This window comes from Cyprinus carpio, chromosome A6 (assembly GCF_018340385.1).
Source record: "Cyprinus carpio isolate SPL01 chromosome A6, ASM1834038v1, whole genome shotgun sequence".
NCBI lineage: Eukaryota > Metazoa > Chordata > Actinopteri > Cypriniformes > Cyprinidae > Cyprinus > Cyprinus carpio.
In genome coordinates, this window is record NC_056577.1 from 24,926,617 (window position 1) to 24,944,903 (window position 18,287).

Here is an 18,287-nt window from a genome sequence, read left to right on the forward strand (position 1 = left end):
TGCATTGAATGGATGTAGCTATATTGCAGTGTTGTTTGCTGTTATGCCACAGTTCATTCATATTCCAGTGTAACTAGACAGTCATCTTAGTCTATTCTTGCCAAGTGTATTTCCAAAATGCCAAAAACTGCTGTGGCATGTTATAGAATTTCATAGCTTTGCACGTATCAGGTGTCCTTGGTACATAAATCAGAGTCTGTTCCACTGTAATCCATGCATGTTCAAGCCAAGCTCAAAAACAGTAACTAAATATTGCGGTGTGAAACCAGGGTGATACGTCAGAATCAGAGCTTTATTGCCAGGTATGTTTACACATACAAGGAATTTGTTTTGGTTATGGAAGTTTCCACAGCAGACACAGAATGACAGTGACAAGACCGATAATAAAAGCAGGATGAGTAAAGGGGGGGGGGGGGATATATATACATAAAAAAAATGTGCATTATGTAATTATATTTGATTTAAAAAAAAAAAATTATATTTCACTAAGGTATTTGTACATCTGATTACCACAACTACAAACAATACAGCAGCCAGACACACTGCAAGCAGCTGCAAGCTAGTGTACAGTCTACAACAACTACCTTTTTCTACTGTTTGTGTCTTTGTGATTGAAAAGTACACTAGCAGTTCAGGAGCGCAGCTGACTGTCTAGGCTACAGTGTCCTTTCAAGAGTTTTGACTGTTCACTTTAATTTCGTTCACGTTTACCGTATATTTCCTAAATATGTTACAGTGTAGCGAAAGAGAGCCTGCTGTCATGTATTCAGTGTCTGGTGTACATTTGAGGGAGGGGGCTCACTGGAAAACAAGGATGTGAATTCATAACGCTGCGAACCAGGAAGACGGACACGAAACTTACATTTCGGTGTGTGACTAGTATCCGCGCCTTATCTTTGGATTGAAGTAATGTATTAAACATTGTTAAAAAAGAAAATATTAAACGCGAACGACACCCCCCTCCCTTTAAGCAAAGGTCAAAGTTCACAGGAAGCTGGGGGGCTGCCATTTTTCCCCTGCTAACATGTTAAATGCTAAAAAGGCGAGGAGTGGTGGTCGTTGCTGAGTGCTTCTGTTTATTGGGTGTTTTCCATTCGTTTGCCTTTGTCTACCTCTTCCGTCATATGCGTTAGTCTCGGTTGTTGAATAAAGGCGGCATGGAGAGGACAGAACAGCCGTGGAATTCCTCCTACACGTACCAGGTGAGCAAACACAGCGCCGAGATGCTACACAACCTCAACAGCCAGAGAAAAGATGGAGGCAGGTTTTGTGATGTTATCTTGCGCGTCGGAGAGGAGAGCTTCCCCGCGCACAAGGCGGTGTTGGCGGCGTGCAGCGAGTATTTTGAGTCGGTGTTCAGCTGTCAGGCGGAAGACGACGGCCAGGGCAAGGAGCTGGAGATGCACACGATCAGCCCCAAAGTTTTCCGAGACATCCTGGACTTCGCGTACACCTCGAAGATCGTGGTGCGCCTGGAGTGCTTCCCGGAGCTCATGACCGCGGCGAAGTTTCTGCTCATGCGGTCTGTCATCGAGATCTGTCAGGAGGTCATCAAACAATCCAACGTGCAGATCCTCGTGCCTCCTTCCCGAGGAGGCGAGCACAGCCTGTTCAGGGCCGCGGAGCAGCTGTCATACCCCCTGCCCGTGGACATGTCAAACGGGAGCATGTCCAACGGCGCTGTGTTTACCGACAACAATGACAGCAACAGTGGCGATCCGACGCAGCCGAGTAACAGCTCGCAGCCGGCCGCTACCGGAGCACCAGCAGCCGATCGCTTAGCGGTTTCCCCGTTGGAGTTTCCCAACACCGACGGCTCCAAGCGAGGTAGAGGGAGACCCAAAAAAGAGCCCACAACAGAGCCGATCACTTACAATAACAGCACTGCTCAAAACGAAAACGAGGGCATTTTCTCGTGCGGGGTTTGTGGTAAGATGTTTCCAGACGACGTCCAGTTGAAAAACCACGAGACGCAGCACGGGACGTTCACCGGCGGGGTGAGCACGGGAGTGGAGCTGGTCGCTGTGGACGGCCCGACGATGATCTCTCATCCCCAGTCGAGGTTTCAGGAAAACGGTCTGCCCGCGGACAACCGTAAACGCGAGAGAACGAGACGACACGTCTCCTGTGATCTGTGCAGGAAGGTCTTCCGAGACGTCTACCACCTCAACCGGCACAAACTGTCACATTCGGGCGAGAAACCGTACGCGTGTCCGGTGTGCGGGCTGCGCTTCAAACGCAAGGATAGGATGTCTTACCATGTGCGGTCTCACGACGGCTCGGTTGGTAAACCGTATGTCTGTCAAAGCTGCGGGAAAGGTTTCTCCAGGTGAGTGCAGTCATTTATAAATGCATTTATTACAATTAGAGCATTCGTTTCTGTGTTTGTGTCATCATAAATTGTTTGTGTGATGTTTTTGTAGGCCAGACCATCTGAACGGACATATTAAACAGGTTCACACCACAGAGAGACCTCACAAGTGTCAGGTGAAAAATATTAAACTTCATGTACTTATGTTGTTTAAAATGTGCATGACTTTCTTTCAAAAAGTGAATTTCTGGAATCATATTCCAGGTACTCTTGTCCATATTTTGAAAGTGACTGAGGACTGTCATAATCCAAAATGACAAAAAGCACCATAAAGTACAATAAACATGGTCTATACAAATTATGAAGCCATATGACGTTTTGTGTGAGAAACAGACTTGGGACCAGTTGCATAAACATAGCCAATATCTTAACACTGTTTCTTAAGAACGTCTCCGGTTACGTACGTAACCTTGGTTCCCTAAAAGAAGGGAACTTGATAGGGAACTAGTTTGACTAACTAGCAGGTATCCCAGCGATAATCAGTCTTAATTTTTGGATTCAAATGAGACAAATCTACCTTTTTTTATATAACTGAATTGAAAATTTTTTCTTCTTCAGTGATTTTAATTAATTGCTTTTTAAATCTTTTTAATGAATCAGTTGTTGCAGTTCACAAATTTACTCTCACTTGCTGCGTCCTAATTCTTATGCTATCCATCCTAAATAATATTCAATTTTAGAATTAGTGTGTTCCAAATCGTAGTATGTTGAAATTAGTATTCCAAAGGTACCCTGGTACATAAATTAAATGAACTGAAATGTGGAGTGTGTACATATGAGAATGTTTTAAGATTGACAGTCCATTTTACAGTGAGAGGATGCAAGTAACTATGTGTGACAGAGTGGTCCGTTAAAGACGCAGTAATGACCTGATGGTAGTATTTCCCAAAACTTGTCTACTCTTCTGCTACACACTCAAAAGTATGTACTTTTTCTTAACATAATAGTATACACTTTTAAGGGATAGTATATGTTGGTGAATTAAGATGCAGCAAATGACTCATTCACAAACCAGATTGATCAGGTTCGTTTAACTTGTAGTTATTAACAAGCTACAGTGGGTTTACGGGGTGAAATAACTGTTGTGTGTCATATCTGCTTTTTTGGAGCATGCACACAACAGTCAGGCCAACTGTAGTCTGATTGACATGTATACATGCTGGACAAAGCTGAAGTACAGTTGAATTATCTGTTAGTTTAACTTTGCAAAAACCTGACTGTCATGATTTTAGTCAGACTAAAATACAACTTTTAAAGTGCATGTAAAAACACTGGTGGTCACAGTGATTAGCAGTTTGCTGCAGGGGATGATTATGAGTAAATAATGACTTAAAGTTGGCATGAAACTTGCTATTATATTTTCTATCCTACTGTGACGTATAGAAAAACTTTGAACAAGAAAAAATGGAGGATGGGACTTGATTTTGTCTTCTGAACATTGACTGTATTAATGGTTTTGATTAAAAATACCTCATGAATCATGAATGGGTACATGAATTTAAAAAAGTGATGTGCAGAGATCATTTATAATAAACACTGCAATATTCCGTTGAAAAAGTTGGAATTTTAAATTCATGGTGACATAAAATTTTTGTTGGTTCTTCACTCAAAGCTATAATATAATTTTGCTCCAAAATATTTGTAATATGTAGCACGCAAGTCATATTGACCGTTTTTAGGATGGGATGATCCTTTAATGATGCCTTTTTATTGTTTCGGATGTTATTTTAAGAGCCCAGGTCCTCATTCACATTCATTATATGTAGAAGATTGGAATTTAATATTTGAGTGAGCTCCTCCATTAAATCAACCTTCTGTTTGTGATAACACTCTCAAAAATGATCTCTCGGAAAATGCTTCTAAACCATATCTTGAAATGTCTCAGATTTGCAACGCATCTTTCGCAACACGAGATCGCCTGAGGTCACACCTGGCATGCCATGAAGATAAGATACCATGTCAAGTGTGTGGGAAATTCCTCCGGGCTGCCTACATGACCGACCACTTGAAAAAACACAGTGAAGGACCTCATAACTACTGTGGAATATGCAACAAAGGTACTGGTCAAACTTGCATTTAAATTAACTAATGTTTCAAAAGCTAATATAGACAGCAGAACATGTGCTGTGAATTTGTACGAAATTCCCAGCTAATGATCCATGCTTTTATTGCCAATGACACCATCCTTAATAAGTTCGTTTAGGCTCAATGCAGTAAACTGTCTTAAGGGGAAAAGTCTTGAGTTTTAAACAGTAGTACTGAAAAGGTTTGTGGCATGTACTTTATATTTTTCAAAGCCATAGAATAATCTTATGAGTAATAAGACTGAGTATTGTTCTGCTTTTTGTTTTATTGTTTTTATTTGTTTTTCCTACTTGTTCTTCCGATGGTCTCAGGTTTTTCTACTGCATCCTACTTAAAGGTGCACATAAAAACGCACCACAGCTCGTCCATGCTCCCTTCCTCTGCAGCACTTCAGTTCCCTGAACCTCGCATCAACAGACCACAGACGCACAACGGCGCCCCCTACCACTCAGGACGCCAGTGCGGAGTGGAAGGCAAGCAAGCCTCTCCCCACAGCGTCAAATTGTTGCTCGCTCACTTGCTGTCTTTTTCACTGCTGCTAATCAGATGATGCATCTGCTTGCATAAAAACTCACCCGCAAACACAGATTGTAGCGCTGCTCATCTTTCATTTATTGCAGAATAACGTGCAGGGAATTTGGCTGTTCTGCTCTATATCACACCATCTTTCAGGACTTTTCTCTCAGTGGATGAGAAAGGATGTTTGTTGCTGAAAGTATGGGTTGTGTTTCACTTTTTTAAGAGGAATGTTAAGGGATGAGTTTCTTTCGCTCAGCTAGTAGAGTTGTGCAAAACGAATACCAAAATGGGTAATTGTAATGATACCTTTGTATGACTGATGAAGTATTGCATATGTAGAGTTGTAATTTTGTAAACTTTAGGGTTTTTGATTATAACAGACAGCTGCCAGATGTAAATTCTAAGAACGTTATTCAAAATATTCAAGCTTCTTTTTAAAGACATTATTTGACTGGCAGGAAAAATACTAAAAGGAGACTAAAAAGATTCACTTTTAAAGGAATTGTTCATCCAGAAATGAAAATTTGCTGAAAATGTATTCACCCTTAGGCCAAGATGTAGATTATTTATTTATTTATTTATTTATTTTTTTGTTTATTTTTTTTTTTATTTTATTGTTTGCTGATGATTTATCTTCAGTGAGTGGGTGCAATCAGAATGAGAATGAGTTTAATCATCAGTTAACATCTAGTGAAGTAAAAAAGCCAAATCCATTTTAACTTTAAACCATCACTTCTGGCCAAAATATAAGTCTATAATCTGTAATAATGCTTAGTCTGGATTACCTGTGAATTATTGTGATGTTTTTATTAGAGTTTGGGCTCTAATTCTGATGGCACCCATTCACTGCAGAGGATCCATTGGTGAGCAAGTTTCTCCAGATCTGTTCCAATGAACGAACTCATCTACATCTTGGAAATTTTCATTTTTGGGTGAACTATTACTTCAAGTTTCTTCAGTGGTCTTGATTTAAATAAGATGAATTTAGAGATACAGTTGATTTAAGACATGAGTTAAATAATAGTTGTAGCCCTATCAATCAGCTTTGTCTGCTAGTCACTTACATTGCTGCTGACCAATTTAGCATGGCCATGTGTCCCATTCTGTGTGGCTTACTATCATCTCCATCAAGTGCTGGCATAATGAAAGCATTTTTGATCCTTCATTCATGCATGTCCACATAAGTGCACATGTACACGCTGTGCATTGTTTCTGTGGATTTAATGGACCTTTTTCAAACAATTATTGCCATAAAATCCAGCAGCTTGTGATTGGGAATGTCTTTATTGAACATGATGGGAAACAATATGGAGACAGCATTTTCTTTTTTCTAAAGGACTAAGTGTTCTAGAATCCTTCCATGATTTCTTAGTAATGGAGATGCCAAGAATTATTCAAATTAAATGTTTTTCGTGTTTCAAGTGGATTAATAGGCAAAATGTAATGCGGAAATACATCAGAAAGGCAGCATTAACTTTACATCAGTACAGAATTGTCATTACAGTATCACTCCAACAGTATCATCGAGCTGCTGGCTTGGCATGTAATGAAAGAAAAAGATTCATTCATTTAAAAGTTATTTTTGTCATTTTAGCTTTGAACAAACAATGTTCATAATTTCTGATGGTTTCTGAACTGATGTGAAGCTAGTGGTCATCTGACTGTATTGACTGCGAACTCTCCCCCTTGGCCTCTCTGTCTGTTCCTCTATCCATATCTCTTACCTCTTGGGGCGGTTACTGGCGGTGTAGACCTTTGCACCAGTCGCCGGCTCCTGGTTACCTTCCCTGAGACAGAGGGGTCTTTTCGGGGGCTAACTGGGCCAGTTCTACCCCAGCCCGTCCCTCCGGCCCTGGGCCTGCAGCCTGAGCTGCTTCTGGGCAAGCCAGGTCCAACTCCCTATTTCTGGGAGTGCTGCTCTTCTGGAGCACCAGGGTTTCCACTTCATGGACCTCTTACAGGTCAGTACGGGCTGTTTGGAGAGTGGCAATGTGGTGAGCCAAAGAACTGAGGATGTCTGGATGCTGTAACTGATAAGTCTAGTCTAGTGCATATATCTGCTAAGCACAGTTGACTTGAGAAAAATATTGGTCTGATTTAAGTTCTTACATAATAATTGGCTCGTCAGTATTTTGCTCATGCTTTTGTCTGGTGGTTCTCAGTGCTGCTTGATTTTCATCTGTTTGCTTTAACAGTACCCACTTCTGACCTCTTTTGTTTTTTGTAGTTCATACTTTGGAAGAACTGGACTGTATTTAATAATAGTTTCCAGGGGCCATAAAATGCCCTGTAGCCAACTGGAGTTTAAATTATAATTTTTCTGAGTACAAAATAGTGGAATAGAGTTAAAGAGCCTGGAACTCTGGACCCTTGGTACTCAACATGTTGCTCATAGAGATTCAATGCGTGACTCTTTAATGACAGTGTTGTAGCACAAGTTCTCATTTTTCCCTTATAAGGTAAGAATAAATTTTAAGCCAATCAGAAATAATCTTTGGTCTCATGCTCTGAAGTGTCGCTTTGTTGTTGGCAGCTAGGAGACCTACTTAGCTAGTTCAGGCTAAATTTCAATAATATACATGTGGAAAAAAGCACTAAAGAATATTAAAGAATTGGGACTCAATTTTTCATGGTTGTTGATTGATATGGGGAAAGTGTCTACTTTGTGGCGAAGAATTCTCAAAAATTTTTAAAGGGATAGTTTACTTAAAAACTCACCTCCCTGTTGTTCCAAAACTGTTCGACTTTATTTCTATTTTGAAACTTTAAAAAAGAAATTTTGAGATGTTTTCTTATCCATACGGTATAAATCAATGGGCTCCAATGTTGTTGGGTTCCCAGAGTTCTTCAAAATATTTTCTATGGTGTTCCATGGCAGGAAGAAATTCATACAGGTTTGGAACAACTTGAGGGTGAGTAAATAATGGCAGAAATGTTGAAATCTTGGAAAACAAAAGTAATTTGTCATTTTTGCTTCCAAACTAAAGTTAAGTGCCACTGCTCTAGAGCCTAGAGGTACTCAGCAGACTGAATAATCTGAATCAGAATTATTTTTCCTTCAGGTGCTGTACACAGTAGGATGCAGTTTCACTTAATTAAAGATGCAGTTTCTCTTTTTTAACCAAATTATAACAGAACAAAAAATTAGACAACCCACAATGTAATGTGATAGCTGTTTTTATATTGAAACAGTTTTATATCAAGTAGTTGTTGTGGTCATGAGGGTTCAAGTAAAGGAAATACTTTTATTTTTAGATATGTTGCTAAATGTGAGGCTCCTTCTCTCTTCCTATATATCTCTCTGTCCCCCTCCTTCCCTGATATCCCCTTCCCCACTCTGTGTTTACCTCAGACGGGCAGGAGAATGCTGGGAAATGCCCCCATCAGGATTCTGATGGATCGGATGCAGTTTTCGGTGACCTTTCCAATGGAACGGACCTTAAAGCTGAACAGAAAGTTGAGGGTGAAGAAATGGAGGTGACATCTTTCATCTTCAATGGCCAACCTGAGGATGCAGTGACCTCGCCGGGGGGATCCAAAAACATCCAAAAAGTAGACCAAGAAAAGAAGTTTGCCTGCGGCGACTGCGGCCAGACTTTCCGCACAAAGTCTTACCTCAACAAGCACCATCACCGGGTTCATAAGAAACGTGCTGCAGCCGTGTCTGGTCTCGGTGATCTCGGCTCACCCTTTTCCCCGCAACAGAATATGTCACTTCTTGAATCCTTTGGTTTTCAGATTGTCCAGTCAGCCTTTGCCTCCTCACTAGTGGACTCTGAGATGGGCAGCAGTGGAATCGGTTTAGGGGAGAAATGACCCCTTCAGACATTTCAGACACAGACATTTCTTATAACCTTTTTGGATAACCAAACGTTTGATAACTGCAAGTTTAGTCTGTTGTCTCATACTCCTTGACGCCATATATAGACTACATTCTTTTTTTTGTTGCATTTTTATTATTGTAATGTTTGTTAATTTTTTGACCTTGCCATCTTGGTGTGAAGCAGCTAATCTGTTTATTCCACTTTGGACAAATCCTCAATTTCATTGGTCTATCCTGAAAAAACTAAACAAAATCATTTTACTTTTGACATGTATGTGTATCATGTGTGTCTCTCAGCTTCCAGATGGTGGATTGAGGATGATGTTTGCTTTAAAAGACAAATTGATGCCCCAAACTTTTTTAGAATGTACGTCTAGTGTATCTGTGCCCAGACTTACCTCACCAAGAAGCATAACAACAGCAAGTGTTACAATTTTAACAAAATCTAAACAAAAAAGTTTTCACAATCAGAAAACATTGTCATTTGCGCAACTATTGTAGTACCAATGACCTTTAACCTACAGCATCAAGTCATAACATTTAAATGTTTTAGTCTTTTGCTGAAGGAATTACGTTGACAAATATTTAAATGAATTTAAATCCTTGAAAACTTCAGGCTAAATAATGGCCGTTATCTCTGTAATTTTTTTGTGGTGTTTCTTTGTTTATCATTGGTAGTTTTGAGACAAATGTCCAACAGGGACCAATTTCAGGTTTCACTGTAAGATATAGCAAGAAGCAAAGAATATATTTTATTAACTTATTAATACTGGTGTCCAAGCCTCCTTTATGAAATGGTATATATTGAGTTTTGTTTCGACGTGCTATTGTCTTGAAATATGAAGCCGACAGGAGGACAGCATGGAATGATGACATTTATGTATGAGTACACGTATGTATGCTGCAGTCTCTCCAATGTCCTTTATCTCTAGAATGTAATATAAACAGAGGGCTTTGTAATCTTTTTTTAATATATCAGAGTTTTTCTAAGTGGTTCAGTACATTCCTTAACTTAAAGTCTTGTCACTATACATGACGTATTCATATATATATATAAAACAAATATGTATATATGTATGGCCAATTATATTAGTTTATGTAAACGGGGTTCTTGTATATAGATTTATTAAATGAATGGATTTTTTTTTCTTTCTTGAAAGAGTAAATTTTAAAAGAATTATTTTAAGTTGATACTGACAAATCCATAATTTTGTTGTTTCTGTATTATTATGCAAGTATTTGAGTGTGTGTCTAGTGTTAGACTTATTCTAAATGCAGTGTTAATGTTGGTTTCTTTTCTTTTTATTTTACCCTGCAGGTTATTAGTATAGTGTACAGTAAATGTATTTGGAATGGCAGTTTGTACAGTGTTGCAGAGGTATTGCAAGCGATCACTTATGATGGAAGCTATAGATGACAATGTACACAAAAAAATCTTTATTTTATTACCATATGTACTTGTTGGACTTAATGTTTTCATGTGCAGCCGTAAAATCTGAAGCGGACTGATCTGGGCAGTGGAAAACCTGCAGGTTTTTTGCTTCAGCTTACTTATTTGACTAATCATTGCTAATATAATATAATATAACATCTGTTAATTGATTGCAATTTGATACTCTAATAGTAACAATCATTGTCTGCCCAGTAAGTCCATATTTGCAGCCCTTATTTATTTATACATTTTAAGTTGTAGGGAATTGGTCTGTTATTTTTGTTGTTGTTATTTGTCTTGTATGGTGTTCTGGCTTATTACATCACTGGAGACATTTGTTTGTTTGTTTTCTTGCTTATGTATTTGTATATTTGTATGTTGCAAAGTGCCTTCCCAGTACTGATTGTGAACCGCAATGGGTAGGAAAAATCTGTCAGTTAAAGGACCTATCTTATACAAACCATATACAAACAGAGTTTGATTGACACTTTTGTATAAAGACATGCACATAGAATTTTTGTCTGTTTGGTATTCTACCTTTTTTTTTCGGACAAAATGTTGTTTCTCTGCAATTTGTCGCAACATTGATCAATTTTGGACATTTGGATAGAAGCATACTTTTCTATTGATGTTTGTTTTTGTACACTGTTTTTTGTCTCTGTCTATTTTGCACAGAGATGGGTATAAAATAAAATTGTATTTGAGAATTTTCTTTCTTGTGATGAGCACTTTAGAACACATAATTGTACATTTTATTGCGGTAAAAAATGTGACTGGTAATCTTCCGTGAAAACAATAGTGTAGGTTTTCATTATTTCATACTTGACTGGTGAAACTGGTCCAACATATACATTATATATGTAGAAGATTATTAAGTGAGGATGATTTGGTAAGAAGGCCAAAATATAGCAGAAAACCAAAATTACCTTCACATGCATGCATGAATCTTTGCATGAGAGCTGCCATGATGAGTATTCCAAAGCCAATCTGTTTCCTGCTCCTTGTCTGATTAAAAGTATGAATTATAAAGAAACTCAAGTAAAGGCCCAATAACAAAAGCTTGTTTCATTGACAGCAATTTCAAAAGAGGTAATCTATTCTTCTGAGTAACTTTTGAAATAATGCATTTATAAAGCACAGATTCAAGGTTTAAGGCAACAATGACTGTGGCGATTTCTGCTTCATTAATGAACCACATCTATTTATGCATATGTTTTTCAATGAACAATTCCAGCCTCATATGTCTCTGAAATAAACTATCCACACACCATATTCACATTTTATTAACTTTGGATAGACCCAGTGTAACCAGTGCTTATGGAATGGAATTTTTTTTTATATGATTATTTATTCCTACCCCTAGATAGTAGTATTTTAGTCCTCAATATACATTTGTGTTACATCTGTTCATGATGCAATTTTATGCAATAATGTTCAAGTTCCTTTGTTTTATTTAAAAAAAATAGTAATAATTTTTGACTGTCAATTTACCTTAACATGACAGATAAAATAGGCTGTCAAATTAAACTAAAACTTTTGAATATGCAAAGGCTAATGGCTTTCTAAAATCAAAAAGAAAGCAGTCTAGGCTACTGGTTATGTTTTAAAAAAGAAACCATGCTGATCATCAAACAACCTGAAGCCCCATTTAAAAGCATGGAAAATATGGAAGTGATTCAAACGTGCACACAAAAGCAAACACATCATACTGTAGATGAAACTCTTATTGTGTACCACATATTGTACATTGCACTTCTGTTGAAGTGTTTCAATTATTTACGTTTGCACTTCAGTTGAAGAATTTTAATACTTTAAATGTATGTACTTCTGTTGAAGAGCATGTTTAACTTTAAATTTGCAGTTCTGGAGAAGTGTTTTAATTATTTATGATAATTACTATGATGAATATACTGTATATGAATTCACTATCAATAGCATAATCTGCTAGTATAGATCCATTGGTATAAAGCAGTAATTTTATATTTTGATGTATGTCCCATCATGAGCAAATACCTAAGCACAAACTAGATGAAAATGTCTCATGTAAAAAAAGGCATGTAAAACTGTTAGCATGTTAACTGTGATAAGGATAACACAATAAGGTCTGTAGCTTTTTAACAGCCCGGTCCAGTACAAAACTACATTAAATGAGTCAGCTTGGTAACTGGTGACCCAAAACTGTATGTACCTTCGAAGTTGCCAGAACTTTAGGTATGGTTGCCCATTTGTGCAGATAATCTTGCAGAAATAAGCAACAGATTTAGCAAAATAGTCTTGTTAATCTGTTCTAAACACCAGCCAGAATCACGTGTTCACTATGAACTAAAGCTCTCTGTTGTTAGAAAAGCTTCAGGGGTTCACCACTGTAAGAGTGTTGCGGAGTCACACTGAACTTAAGGAGAAACATTCAGCAGATTTGTTATAACTGCACACCCTCAGTGACCCTGCCAAAGTCAACTTACACAAGTGTTATCTTAAACCATCTCCTGTTTCAATTGTACTAACAAAACTACAAAAAAGATTTTGTTTTTCTTATACTGATGGGAATCATGGTAAAGGGAGCTACAGAGCACTTCCTTTCATTCATTTCTAAGCAGTTAGGTCTATGGTTAGCAATTTTTTTTTATTAATGTGAGATGGTATTGCATGATTAATGGATGAAACAAGTAAGCAAAGCAAGTCGATCTAGTGATGCAGAATATAAAATTTAAGCAGCAAGTACAAAGAAACATGACACGATGTAATCTTTCTTTATGGTGAAGAACAATTAAGACATCATTTTAAAGACATTATTCTAAAACATATTAATTTAACACTCTATAAGGCAGTGGAGTGAAAGATTTCCCCTAGTTGGTACTGAGCTTGCTTTCCTTCTGGATCCATCTTCACCTGTCCACAGTAGCTGAGTCTGTAAAACTCTTTAGTGATCATTGATAGGGTCTTTCCCTTGGTTTCAGGTAGAACCTTCTGAATATACGAAGCAGTTAGGAGGCACACAGCCCCAAATGGCAGAAAGCAATACTGTCCTAAACCGCTCTGCAAAAAACACATACCGAGGACATTCAGAAGAGAAAGAAATCCTATTCTTAATGGGTATTTTGTCAAATTTCCAGTTAAAATATCTAAAAATCATTTAAACCAAAAATTTACTTCACATTTATCTTTACGTTAGAAAATAAGACTTTTTTCCCCAAGTTCTCACCACAAGGAAAGAGAAGATCATTTCAATAATGAAGAGGTTCAGCCATATTAGAGAGCCAGCGGCCATGTAGACGGCAGGACGGGTTGTCTGGTTAAAAATCTCTGTTGGGAGGATCCCAGTCACCCCAGCTACCGTATAAGAATAAATTAACAGTTTTGATAAATGTCAAACCGCAGTATGAAATAACATTTCGGTGTTGTAATTTACCTAGTCCCATGCCAAAGCTGAGAATGTAGGTGAAGATGCAGGTCATGCTCAGGTAAGGCATCCAAGTAACCGTATTTTATTGGGTTAAAGGTAAAACCATAAGTCATAGTTAACCAAAGATGATGTCCATTCAGCTGACAATGAGGTTAAAGTTGGACATTATGTGTCCACTTTGAGGTTAGACATTAGGTTAGACATTAGCTTGTACATAACCTTCCATGTGACTATGTGTGTGTTGGTAAAGGGAAAAAGAGGTAATACAACACTGAATAAAACACACCTCAAGTGAAAGAGCCACAGTGAAGACTACAGCCCATCCTGCCATGAGAACATAGATGCCTGTCAACATCAGCCTCCTACCCAACCTTTCTATCAACAGGTTCTGAACACACACAGATTTCAAATTCATGTGTAACCATGTCATTCGAAAAATATTCTGTATTAAGCCTAAATCAGCCTAGCATTCACTCACACTATGCAAGTGGGAAAGTGGGTCAAATGTTTGCCCATGTTTGTTCTGGGACTGTTACATAATTGATAACAGATGTATGGAAGACTCACACACAGAATGCAAGTGGTGAATTCACACACCCCAGTGCCAATGGTCACATATTGAATCTGTCCTCCAGATATACCCGCTTCTTGGAATACATATGATGCATAGAATCTTTTGGATTTCTGAGTGTGCAAAACACACACCAGCACTTGAAATCCATCTGAAACATTTTGAGTTAAAAAGTGTTAAGTACAGAAGAGATTTATTAAAGCATTATGCAAGGCAAGTCAGTAAGTCATTTGCTGTTTTAGTTTCCTCATTTAATTTACAGAAAAAGATTCAAATGTATTTTTCAAATGTGGTTTTTAACAGCTAACAATTAACCACAAATGTTGAATAACCGAAGGGCATTTACTAAATAATTGTTTCTTTTATCACAATATTAGAAGTGTTTATATAATATTAATATGAAAGAGATTTTTAATCTCAGAGAGTCTTTTCTGGTTAAATATGCACCATTTTTAAAGATAAAAATTCTGTATGTTACCGTTCATGTTTGTAGTCAGTAAGATCTTTTAATGTAATTTTAAAGTCTCTTATGATTTGGTGCAAGAAACATTTCTTATTATCAGTGTTGAAAACAGTTGTGCTGCTTAATATTTTTGTGGAAACTTTATGTACATTTTTTTTCTTTTTTTTTTACTTTATATACATCAAAACATCCTGATACACACACACATATAATATATAAATCATGAGTTTTATATTTTATCTAATATGAAGTCATTAACTAATCTATTTGTTTGTCTGTTTGCATGCATTTTTATCCCCTAGAAGCATGAAGACTCTTTCAGATATTAACATCAGCATGCAACACTTATTCTCGTGAACTACTGGGTGTGCTTTCTTTGGTTAACATTCAGTTTATGAAGCTATGCACCGGTAATCCAGTTACACTTGAATTTCCACCTAAGATCCAGGATATAATGACAGGACTGGACAGAGGCAGGGTCTCACTGAGTCATTACCGCACAATTGCATGGCACTGCTCAGGACTGCCACAGTGATGAGCTGCCAGCAAACGCTGCAGTCTGTGAAGAGCTCCCACGGCTGTTTGGCACGCTCTCCCTTAGTTTCATTCTGTTCCTGCAGAATCTCATCCAGCTCTTCTCTCTGCACCTCACAGCCTTGCAGACGCTGCAGTGCTGTGGAAAAAACATGATTAATGTATATAATCATGTTTGAGAATTACATGCAGATTTCCAAAATATCAGAGATGACGATGAGATAATTAAAGAGAAAAATATTAATTTTATGATTATTTACTTCATGTCATTAAAAGTATATATGATTTACTTTCTTTTGTGAAACACAATATGAGTAATCTAACATATTGAACCCTTTTTTTCCTGTGCAAAAGAAGTGAATGGTTTACTTTCATTGTGTGTCTAAAAGCAGCTTTGACATTCTGGGAAAGAACCTGAATTAACCCATTAAAAGTGGATGTTGTTAAAGTACATATAATGTTGTTTTATCTATAAACTCTTAAAAATAAAGGTTCCCCAAAGAACCTTTCAGTGAGTAGCTCTTAAAATAATTATTTCCCCCTTTCTTTTTATTAATCTAAAGAAGCTTTTCCACTATAAAAAACCTTTTGTGCATTCAATGGATGTTAAAAGGTTCTTCATGGAACCATAGATGCTTAAACTTTTTAAGAGTGTAAGGTTCAGTGAGGCTATCGTACTCTGTATTGCAAAGAATATGTGTAAAACTCAGGTTCTCATACCCATTAGGCAGGCCTCTTTGTCTCCAGTCAATGAGGAGGTAGCGGGGATTTTCTGGAAACCAGGGAAAGGTGAGGAATTGGATGAGGCCTGGGATAGCATTACTAGCAAATAAGTACTGCCAATACGGCTCACTACCTAACAACTCTGAAAAAATAATTTTTAAAATCAGTCATTTCAGTCATACTTGTCTATTTAATTTGGGCAAAAAAAGATAACATTGGCGTGCTATGAAATTCTGTGCAAAATAACGCATTTTAAATGCACCTTATAAAGTACTCATTAAATAAAACATTTACTTCACATCACATGGGGAAATTATAATCGCTCTTCTGAACGGCTTCACAAGGACTGCATTAAATATTTCACATACCTCAGACAGACTACCTGTCCCAACACCAGTCCAAAAGAAGTGAAGACAGTTGAGGAGAGGGACACAGCCCCTCGTAAGTGCTTTGGTGCACTCTCACCAAAATACATGGGTACATTCATACTGATGCCTGAATATAAACAGTGAAAATGGTTTATAATAATACCAGGAAGAAACTAGCAATCTCAGTCTAAAAATACAAAGGGTTCATTAAAAATTTTAATTAACTGTACCTCCCAAAACCTACAGACATTTGCCCTGCTATCAGGGCCCCAATAAAGCTGCCCAGTGAGAAAATGGAAACCATAAAGGTCCATATCAGTGTGACCTCATAAACCCCCAACTGTATTCCCCATCGCTCCATATATGTCTCATTGACAAAGTTCTGAATGAACTGCAGGAAGGAGCACAGAACAGAAAACTGGTAATTGGCCTTAACAGACAAAGAGACTACTAATATGACATAAATGTAAAAATTTTTACTTTTTCACAAACACAAAGCCAATGGAACACTTACAACAGTCGGTCCATTCATTATGGCCAGGTTGTATCCATATTGTAGATTTCCTCCAATAGCTGTAGAGGTCACCATTAATACCATAGTGTATGTATTACCCTGTTTAGACAAATCAACTATAATGTTTACAGGCATTTAATGCACTTCTAGGCTTCAAAACAAACAAATAATCTTCACAACAAAATAACTCCAATTAAATTATTAAATTACTATTAAACAATTAATTTCTTAGTGTCAGTATATGATGTTATGTATGGGACTTTAAGTCCCTTGATGCGGTCAACAAATTAATTTTAAATGTATTTTTTTTTATATAATATTTTACTCAAATGTCATTGTTAGTTGCATTTACATGACTTTACAGTGAAACTTACAGCTATTTATTTAATTTAAAAACAAAAATCAGACTAATGAAAAATAACAGCAGCAATAGGACATAAACATTCTACCTTCTTCATCTTCGTGGTCATGCTGTCCTCTTTATATGTACTAATATTGCTTTGAGAAAATAATCCAGAGGATAAAATCCAAGAATATAGAAGATAGTTGTCAGTTTGTCCTCGCCATTAAATGAGTCAGTAATGCTCTGAGAAATTGCGCAGAAAAGAGTTCGAGACTACGACACACGTCTACAAGTATTACAGCCAATAAGTATCCGCAGAATAGTTCAACCACCCTCTTGACGAGATAAAACAATGTTGTAAAAGATTTTCGAATTCTCTTGAGAATATCTGTTGAATTAAACTATACTGCTCCGTACAATACGTTGGTACTGTATCCACTTTCAAGTCCAAGTCCATTTAAAAGAAATTGAAATCATTTTAAACTATTTCAACTTATCGGAATATAAATATAACTGTAGGTACTGTAAAACAGAATATGTAATATTTTTTTTAATACAAATTATTTTCAGCTTGTTTTACATTCAATCATCACATGCACTTATATTTATGGTATCGCAGTGTAGAACAGGAGTTATAATATTAGGCCTATCCATTCATTCCATTAGGGGGCAGCATAACATTATCATATTTTTGCACTCTTGAAATTTGCGCTATGATGTTGAATTGCAAATAAATAAATTCTAAATAAATAAAGAGTTTAAGGAATAGGTAAAAGCTTGGTTTATGGTTGACCTATGAAATAAATTAGCATTTAACACTTTGGATCAGCTAAGAAAATGCTTAAAGAGATGAGTTTAGGTAACACAAGGAAATGCTTAACTGACCTAAGACCTGGACATTTGGGTTCTTACACATATGTGTTGTTAACAGCAGACCACAAAGAACGATCAAACAAATCAATCCAATCTCGAGGAACCATTTTAACCAGGAAAGGTAATATGCCTACCTGTGGGAGTGCACGCCTCATATAACATGTACAGTAAAGGTAAACACGACAATTGAAATAGAGATCAGATATAGTCAGGTCAGTGTAACCAGGACCCTACCGCGTCTAAAGAAATTACTAACCAATAATAA

At 37.2% G+C, this 18,287-nt stretch overlaps 1 protein-coding gene and 1 pseudogene across 2 annotated transcripts; one reads left to right on the forward strand and one right to left on the reverse strand.

The window, feature by feature from the left end:
- Nucleotides 1-638: 638 nt before the first annotated feature.
- LOC109053083 (POZ-, AT hook-, and zinc finger-containing protein 1-like) lies at nucleotides 639-10,944 on the forward strand. Of its 2 annotated transcripts, XM_042758660.1 has the most exons (6): nucleotides 639-2,329; nucleotides 2,424-2,487; nucleotides 4,257-4,428; nucleotides 4,768-4,929; nucleotides 6,727-6,936; nucleotides 8,328-10,944. In XM_042758660.1, the coding sequence occupies exons 1-6, from the start codon at nucleotides 1,158-1,160 to the stop codon at nucleotides 8,789-8,791; spliced, it is 2,244 nt and encodes a 747-aa protein (XP_042614594.1). In that variant the 5' UTR covers nucleotides 639-1,157; the 3' UTR covers nucleotides 8,792-10,944. The 2 variants fall into 2 exon arrangements, with proteins under 2 accessions (XP_042614594.1, XP_042614595.1); XM_042758661.1 differs by lacking the exons at nucleotides 4,768-4,929; nucleotides 6,727-6,936 and having other exon boundaries at nucleotides 644-2,329; nucleotides 8,328-10,943.
- Nucleotides 10,945-13,030: 2,086 nt separating this feature from the next.
- LOC109091318 lies at nucleotides 13,031-17,712 on the reverse strand (annotated as a pseudogene).
- Nucleotides 17,713-18,287: the final 575 nt, after the last annotated feature.